Source organism: Oryza sativa, chromosome 8 (assembly GCF_034140825.1).
Source record: "Oryza sativa Japonica Group chromosome 8, ASM3414082v1".
Classification (NCBI taxonomy): Eukaryota; Viridiplantae; Streptophyta; class Magnoliopsida; order Poales; family Poaceae; genus Oryza; species Oryza sativa.
This window is the reverse complement of record NC_089042.1, coordinates 22,290,921-22,300,252: the sequence shown is the minus strand read 5'-3', so window position 1 is coordinate 22,300,252 and position 9,332 is coordinate 22,290,921. Positions and strand designations below refer to the sequence as shown.

Genomic DNA, 9,332 nt, shown 5'->3' with positions numbered 1-9,332 from the left:
AAATAGTGTATCTTTGGAAATGGAAGCTAAAGAGTATTATATCAAACTCAATTCTTTTTTTTTTGTTCTATGCAAAATTGCATGGAAATTTAAAATAATCTTTTACTGCCCCCACCTCAATATTTCTTATACTGCACATGGATGGACAACTGAACATTCCAATCAATAATACTGCCTCCACCGATCCCAAAATATAATAAATTTTGGGTATGAATCTGGATAATCTGTTGATCATTAGCCCTCATTTTTCTTCATTTAATTCATCAGGGAGAAGTACCCAGATTTGACAATATTGCACATATTCATATAAGAATTGACGTGTGGCCAAACTTTAAATTGGCCAATTTCTAGCTAGGCAAATTAATAGCCACCCGCATACATGCAAACCGAATGACGTCTGCCAAAGGTGTTATTGAGATTACAGGTTACTGCCCTAGATCATCAGTGCGTCATATCATTATCTGAATCGTTTTCTTCTTGATCAATCAGCTTAATTATTAGCACAAATGACGGTCGTCTTGAGCACTGCACGTACGAAATAGATTCAAAAATGTTGCAGTACAAAAATCTTCGGCCAAAAGTACGTACTTCTACGTTCTTCCGGCCCTTCTCTTTGAAGACTTCCCAGCGTCCTCTTGCTGCAGATTATCAGGCACAGATAGAAATACAGAGTTAGTCAAGGGTTATTAAATCTTGTGTACGTAATCAGTGTCCATGTAGCGCAAGAAAACCTATTCTGTGCTTATAATTAATTAAGCGACCAAACTGTTTATGGATAATCTTCTCTAAGCTTGGGCAGGCAAGAGGATGCAATGCACCTAACCATTACTGTAATTTGCATGCCGTATAAAACGACAGCTCGTGCTCTTCTCCCGACATGCTTGTGTGCAAACAGTTGTCAGAGAAAGCGACGCACACTCTAAAAAAAATGGGAAAGTTAATTTCTGAAGAAAAAGATGGCCTGTTTAGTCACTAATCAGAAAGGACATACAGCTAGGTAACTGCTGTGTCTCGTCGTATCAGTCAGAGGAATCAGTGGTGTACGACACGACAGTCACGTACCGCCGACCGGAACGACGACGACGTCGGCGGCGCCGGCGCCGGCGGCCGGAGGAACAGCTCCTCGAACTGCCTCTGCAGGTCTTCGAAGCTCTCGTTCTTGCCATTCTCCTGCGCACGCGTTCACCACACCAACATGCATGAACAGGGTGTGAATTTACATCGAATTTTTAAAGTTCACGTCGAAATTCGAATTCAGATAGGTTTGTTACCGTAGGGCCGGTTTTGTTCATGGCCTCGAGAATGTCGCCGAGAATTTCACCGGCGCCCTGCACGTGAATTGGCACGACCAAGTCAGCACACAAGCCGGCCACAAAATATCTTTATCATTGATTGGTGCAAAAAAAAAGAGATAAAAAAGGCCGGAAAATGCTGTTACATCATCATCGCCGTCGCTGTCGTAGGCTCCGACGTCATAGAGGATCCTCTTGTTGGGATCGGAGAGCACTGTTCAGTTAAAACCACGTCGCTGTCAGAATGGTGAAACAACGGGAACGGACAGACCGTAACAGCAGCGAAGACCGATCAACGAGAAGCTAAAAAAAAATCTCAGCGTCCGAAATCAATGGCAGCTTGTGCTCTGAGCACTGGTCAGAAGCAGAGGAAGACGAAGAAGGTGGCTGAGATTTAATTACCGGCGTAGGCTCCCTGGATCTTCTGGAACCTCACCTTGGCCGCCTCTGCACCGCCGCCGGCTGAGCTCCCGGCGGCGCCGCACTTGTCCGGGTGCCATTTCTGCCCGGAGACAAACAGCCACTGGGAGACGGTTAAATCGGCAAAAAAAAAAAAAACAGAGCAAAGCAGAGGAATCAGCACCGTACCATGGCGAGCTTGCGGTAGGCGGTGCGCAGGTCGGCGTCGGAGCAGTCGCTGGCGACGCCGAGCACCGCGTAGAGGCTCCCGTTCTTGCCGGCCATCGCAACAACGAGCCCGCGGCTACCGATCGGATTGTGTGTGGAGGAGAGGAGGAGCACGCTGGTTTGCTAGCTAAGGCCGCGGGTGCATGAGGCGGCTACTTATAGCCGCGCGGGGCCAGGGGGATTGCATTTCACCGTTCGCTGCACCTGCACCAAGGCCACGGGCTGGTTGGCCGCGGCAACTTGGAGGCAGCGATATTTCTACTCGTTTCTACGTACTCCCGTTTCCGCGCGGCGTCAACCGCGCGCAGTGGAGGCCGTTGCGTCAGGGTAAAGGGCGGGGACGACGGCGTGCGTCGCTGCCGTGGCCTGAAAAGGCACCAAGTCGACGACCACCCACCCCGCGGTTGCCTTTGCCTGTGGTGGTAGTGCGCGACTGACCGTGTTGTGTTAATGTGTTGGACGGTTGGGGTATATTCGTGTGGATGCGTGGTATATGGGCCGGGTTCGAAAGGTTCGGTGTACGGCGAAAGCGGGGAGTTAGAAAGGGGTAGGGTAGTGTGGCGGAGTGTGCAGCAGTGCACCAGTTCAGTGGATTTCGTCGTTCGAGGTGTGGTGGTGTGGGTATCGCCGTATCGCGCGCGCGGTGCTAGCTGTTTAGCTGTTGGCGACAGTGAACAGGGGCGTGTTCCGTGTACGTACGTACGTACGCGTGGTCGCGATTCTCGCCAACCGACTTTCTTTTGCCAGAGGATATGGGCCAGCATGCTCCGAGAGGGGGCATTTAAGTGGCTCCCGGGAGCAACAGAATAGGGTGCTCCGGCCTCCGGGCACTCCGCTTTTTACTTCGGGTAACCCACATTTTCCGCCACAACGGTGGTAAAAATCGCCGTGTTCCTTACCGATTAATTATTTGCCTATTAGAGTGTGTGTAGGTAAAGGGAAATAGAAATTCACGTACTAAACCATTCAGAAAACCTAGACAACGGTATTCCGTTGGAACGAGATATCCTTTTATGAGACAGTACCTGATACCTGTTATGATACCAGCTACATGGTACACGATACCTGTGCAAGAAAATAGTTAATATGTCTATCCCGTTGCAACGGGATCCCGTTTTGTAGCAGCCCTCAAACCATTCTAGGAATGTAGGGAGATTTTTCTTCTCTCCCAGTTTTACAATATTCGTAAGGAACAAACGGCCCACCAAACTTACCGTATTAGTGTCCAAAATATTAGTGTTCTCACTAGTTCTTTTTTCATTTTCCTCCATGTCATAGGTCAATCCAATTATTTTCCAATAGCATATTTCCGTTGATATATCTCTCTCCTCTCCATACAAGCTCCTGCCTAAGGCTGCTTTCGTTTGCATGGGTTAGCAACTTCCATGGCTCCATCACTTGCACTTATAACGGAGCGATATTTTAATGCATGATTAATTAAGTATATTAGTTAAAAAATACTTTAAAATAGATTGATATGATTTTTAAAGCAACTTTTTTTTTATAAAAAAACACTTTATCTAGCAGTTTAAAATCGTGCGCGCAAAAAAAAAGAAAAAGTTGAGAAAGGGGACTTCCGAACAAAGCCTATTCCATAGAGAAAAACTCTAGCTGCCTCTAACAAATCTCTCCCTAGTCAGGTGAAATTAGGGGACATGCTTCACACATGCCATCACTTCTGGTTATCCCTGGTTCCCATGGCCGCCCTCCATATAATCCCTAAACTTTTCACCAAAAAATCATGCTTTGTAGCTCAAATTATTTCTTCACCATCATCCCCGCCCATCCACTATTAGAAAAAAGAGAATTCAGAAAGTACTTTGGCCAGAATTTCTCTAGGTATGTTAATGCATCTAGCCATGCTGGTGGAAACTACTCCCCTCCTTTGAAAGATCTTATCCCATTTTGATTTTAGAATGTTTGAACTAATAGCATGGAAGTGTAAACCCTGATGTAAGTGTGAACCTACTATTTTAACGTTTTGAAGGGAAATAATTGAGGTATCATGAGCAGGAAAATATATTAAATAAAAATATCCTTGCAGTTTTAGAAACCTAAGGAAAGTTACTATACATACTGGATACAATGCTATGTAAGCAAAGTTCCGTACCATTTCAAACCCTATGAAATTTTCCTACGCTTTTAGAGCTATAACGGTAGGGCACTTCTATTACCCCAGAAATCTTTCCCCATGAAAGGGTTCCCTATGAAAAAACATAGGGAACTAGTTTCCCTACTAGTTTCAGGCTATTCCCTAGTAGAAGAAGCGGTATGGAATATAGTTAGTTCTAGTAATGCATGCAAATGATTATAAGAAAATTTATAGAGAATATCGAACAAAAGATATAGTGTGTTTTCATATGTTAATGGTGCAAAACAGAGTATAGATGTTTGATAAATTAACAATATGTGGTTGGCCAAATAATATTTATTGCACACTCTGCCAATACACCAAAGAAACATCCTTCCACATACTTACAGAGTGTATGTATATGAGGAAAATCTCAAACAAGATTTCACTTGGACATCACGTGAGCAAATCAACCTGAAAATATGGAGCGCAACCACGGCAATCTATGAATGGTGGGTGATGCTGGCCACGGGCTGAGGCCTTAAAAAAAGGGTGCACACTCTCATCCTTCTTACGGCGTGGGAAATCTCTAAAGAGGAAAACCGAAGAATATTCTAACATAAAGAACTCTCAGCAATAGCGGTGAGCACAAAGATCAAGGAGCAGGCCAAAATCTAGACCTTGAGGGAGCAAAACATCTTTCAGGCCAAAATATAGGCCTTGAGGGAGCAAAACATCTTTCAGAGCTTATAGCTTAACCTTTTTCGTTGTGTGAAGTTTCCCTTTTATACCTGTACAACTCGATTTTCTCCTGCTTTTGTCAATCAAATTGACACACTCTGTACCAATTCGTTAAAAATGGGTAAGGATAAATTTTAGTGATGTTTTCTCTGTTGTATTTTGGAATTTTTTTTAGCGCAGTTTGGCCATTTTTATATTTCGATTTAAAGTTCTGTGGAGAGGGGAATGCCAGCTCTCTCTATTTTTATTCTATCTGGATGTGTCAAAGGGCATTTGATTGAAAAATCAAGCCAAAATACTACAAATTCTTGCTATTTAGATCCCATTTACTAATTGGGCACTTAATGGGCTGCACTAAGTAGTCTATTGCTGATTAATTTTGAGACATGAAATAAGAATGATTGTTGTGCCAAAAAAAAAAGGAATAATATCGCGTAGTAGTACTATATGTAACATATGGACTACTTCGCAATAAGTAACATTTAGTGAAAAGACCACTATAATTATAAAGACAAAACAATTTTAGGATTTTTAATAAAGATGACATCTCATGTCAGCGCGTTTGCATGACTTTAAGTGGCTAGTATTATTGAAGAAAGGAAATTAACCACAGACCTAACCTAGCTACTTAGGCAGGATACAGAATTATAGATCATATATTCGTTAATCCTTTTCACTTGTGCTCGATCGAAAGCAACCTTTTACGTGCAAGTTGTTCATGGCAAACTGAGGAGTGAATCGTGCGGTACCAACTTGCTTGATCGGTAGCATCAGCCGGATCCCTCAAGATGGTCACTAGTATTAACTTTTTCTCTTCCATGTTGAATTATTGATTTATACTCCCTCCATCTACTTTTAATAGTCATATTTTATCTTGACACACAGACCAAGGATAAGTAATTGTACTTATCATCCATTTAAATATGCTACTAGTCATTCCTCGTAAACAAGCGATTAATTAATATTTACATTTCTCAATGCCTATGTAGCCAATCATGTATGGAAGAATGGAGAGTCACGCATTAAATTCGAGAAAATCATTAAGATGATAGGTCGTTGGATTGAAATATGCTTATCAAAAATAAAATTTTCAGATTTGGAAATATGACTATCAAAAATAGATGGAGGGAGTAATATTTATTTATATGCATCTAGTTCGTCCTCTCGAACTGGAAGAGATTCTCGTCATCTTATCATCCTTTTTTGTTTATTTTATAATCAGGATACTGAAGGTCTGAAGCAACAGTTAGCTTCTCATGGTCAGGTCGAAACAGGGAGCAGCAGCGTAACTGCATTAGAATGCAAGCCTGAAAAAACAGTGTGAGGCTTCTTCTTATTGGGCCAGTAGTATTAAGAATCCTGTCCTATACATCCGACCCTGCCTCATCTACCAACCATTGAATCCATATGAGCCAGAGTTTCTATACATGTGGGTTAGGGTTAGCAGTAGCTAAGTGTTGGTTGGACGCAAGTCGTAAATTGTAGGAATAAGTTCACCGGAGGTCCCTCAACTTAACAAAGAGATTTTTTGAGGTCCCTTAACCACTAGACCAGAAATGTATACCCCTAAACTTACGCAAACCGTGCACACAAGGTCCTATGACAGTATATATTGGTGGTTTCGCTGATGTGGCATCCTAGTCAGCAAAAAAAAATTAAAAAAAGTACGTGGAAATCACCTGTCAGCTGTCTTTTTTTTTCCTTCTCTTTTCTCCTTCTCTTCTCTTCTCTTTTCTCTCTTCTCTCTTCCCTTCTTCTGGCTGGCACCGGGTGGAATCGGCAAGCGCGGCAGTGGGCGAGCACGGCAGCAGAGCGACGGCGGGCTACGGGCGGAGCAGATAGCGGGTGAGCACGGCAGCGGAGCGGAGGCAGCAGAGCGGCGGCGGGCTGCGGGTGGAGCGGGCGGCGGAGGGGAGGCAGCGGAGCGGCTGCGACAATGTGGCAACAATGGAATCCGGTCGCCATGTGTTCTTATACTGGATAGGCTTAATTGCTCGATAAATAACACCCCCATGCATGCATTTCACCACGACCGAACCACGCCTAAACCTAGCTAAATAAGCTCCAAACAAAGTAATTAATTAAGATGACCATGAAGGTGAAGAGCACCATGATGGCTGCTTCCTTCCTGCTCTTCCTCTTCCTCCTCTCCGGCATCTTCACCGCCACCACCAACAACAACATTCGCCTCCCCAGCATCGGCTGCCCGTGCGTCGATGACAACGTGCACCGTCGTCGCTGCGCATGCCGGCGCTGCCAGGTCGGCTTGGCTGAACTCTGCTGGACGCCGGCCCGAAGAAGGGAAGAGAGAGGAGAGAAAAGAGAAGAGAAGAGAAGGAGAAGAAAAGAGAAGAAAAAAAAATACTCCCTCCATTTCAAAATGTTTGACACCGTTGACTTTTTAGTACGCGTTTGACCATTCATCTTATTAAAAAAATTTAAGTAATTATTTATTCTTTTCATATCATTTGATATATTGTTAAATATACTTTTATGTACACATATAGTTTTACATATTTCACAAATTTTTTAATAAGATGAATGGTCAAACAGTTACTAAAAAGTCAACGGTGTCAAACAATTTTAAACGGAGGGAGTATGTGCAGATGATATGTGGGCCTCACGTACCTTTTTAAATTATTTTGCTGACTAGGATGCTACATCAGCGAAACCACCCATATATACTGCCATACAACCTTATGTGTACGGTTGTATAAGTTCAGGGGTACACATTTCTGGTTTTGTGGTTAAGGGACCTCAAAAAATCTTGCAGCTAAGTTGAGGGAACTCTGGTGAACTTATTCCTACATTGTATAGCAATTTGTAGTATTAAATTGGGCTACAAACAGGCTGTTTCCTAACGGGCTTTGAATTTGCTATTTTCTCCAAAGATTTGTGGAATATGTTCACCTGACATCCCTCAATTATGCTCCAAGTTTGTTCAGCTGCTTCCTGCTTGATGGGTGATGGGCCTGCGCTTTCCAGCCCTCCACGTTGGGGACGACCTTGTCTAACTAGTAATATTCCCCTGCTAACGCTACGGCGATTTTTCATAACACAACGGTGATAGATAGAAAAATAGATTAATGTTGAGAATCAAACAATTTCATAGTGGCCAACAAATCATACTTGTTGCTCACAATATACTAATTTAATACAAAACTTCATGATACATAAAACCCATTGCATGATCAACTTCGCTTGAGCTGTCACAAGGATAAGGATTCTCTTATAAATAAGAGCACATACAACAATAGTGGAGACCAAACATAGTTTACAGGGCCATTCACATCTAGTTACAAGTGCAATAAACATCCTTTCTCCTTTTCTAGCCTCTAAAAACAGGAACATTGATTCAAAAGAATAAGATGGTAGTTCACCCATCCCTATTCTCCCAAGTTACTCTAGGAAGGTTGACTTTGAGGATTGTCTGATTTCTAAACAACATCCTTTAAGGTGTTAGAGAGGTTCTTGTAAAACTGCAGACATTAAAAATTACATGATTCATTATAAGATATTCAATTGTTAAGCATCCCCGTTGGGACCCAGTAGCTGCTGCATCACCAGAGTCAACTTCTGCTCCTAATCTCATACCATATATCATGATCTATGAAATAATGCCATTCGGATAATTGATGTGAAGAAGACTGAAAAATTTATAATACCTTCAACTCAATGGCCTTTTTGGTACTGCTTCTACTGGTAGGCCACACATGTCTTGTAGCCTTTTCCTCCACTTTTGCAGTGAGGTGAAAGTAATTTGACAAAATTTTAACTATGTTGGTAGAGCAGAGATGTTCAGTGTAAAATTACATGTCTAATTTAAAACCGTACCAGGGTATTTCGTCTTCCCATAAAACAGAAAAAATAGTTGAGCCTTGTAAAGTAAAATATTAGATGTACGTAGGGAGTTGAGCATTATTGATTAGGAAATAGTTCCTGTTCTAAAGTCTAAATCAGAGATTGAGCATTACCGCTATTTACAAACTGACCAAAATCAAATCTATGGAGGTTTCCCTGAAATTTCAGAATTGATATGTTTACACTTTTTCAAGAACACATGAATGTACCGCATGCCCTTCATACAAAGAAGGAAGATAGATGGCTTAGACATATCATATTACTATATCTGGATAATAAGAGGGTAATATAATTAAAGCCCTTCATCATGCTCAGAAGTAAAAGAGACAGCTGAAACTCACTGATTTAGATGTTTGGATCACTGAAGGCTGCAACATGCGCTGTTCACTTTAGAAAAGAGTACACACTTCAAATTTATCTGCACTGGTCACACAACCTAATAAATTCACTGGACACCAATCTAATGGCATGTATTTTGACAAAATATGTAGCAGCAAAAGTACTAATCAGCCATAAATCACATCATGAGCTACAAAACATCATCAACGTTGCACAACAATCGATAGGAAGTCATGCTTGCACTGTTGTTTCCGACCTTCCTAAAGATTTTCATGTAAAACTATATAAGGAACTGGTGAATTATCAACACCAAACATGGCATATGGATATGTAATCATGAAAAATGGGTATAAACCTACAAGGCTAACCTCAACAAATGAAAATATTCATTGATCATGATG

The 9,332-nt window shown here is 42.1% G+C and overlaps 1 protein-coding gene across 5 annotated transcripts; it reads right to left on the bottom strand.

Annotated features, from left to right (window-relative positions):
* Positions 1-225: 225 nt before the first annotated feature.
* LOC107278748 (uncharacterized) lies at positions 226-2,161 on the bottom strand. Of its 5 annotated transcripts, none has more exons than XM_026027338.2 (7): positions 1,881-2,161; positions 1,695-1,815; positions 1,439-1,506; positions 1,272-1,328; positions 1,063-1,170; positions 589-638; positions 226-525 (listed from the first exon to the last, which is right to left on the bottom strand). In XM_026027338.2, the coding sequence occupies exons 1-6, from the start codon at positions 1,974-1,976 to the stop codon at positions 591-593; spliced, it is 498 nt and encodes a 165-aa protein (XP_025883123.1). In that variant the 5' UTR covers positions 1,977-2,161; the 3' UTR covers positions 226-525; positions 589-590. The 5 variants fall into 5 exon arrangements, with proteins under 5 accessions (XP_025883123.1, XP_066159901.1, XP_066159902.1 ...); XM_066303804.1 differs by having other exon boundaries at positions 1,695-1,794; positions 1,881-2,143; XM_066303805.1 differs by having other exon boundaries at positions 226-638; positions 992-1,170; positions 1,695-1,794; positions 1,881-2,143.
* Between the last annotated feature and the right edge of the window lie 7,171 nt (positions 2,162-9,332).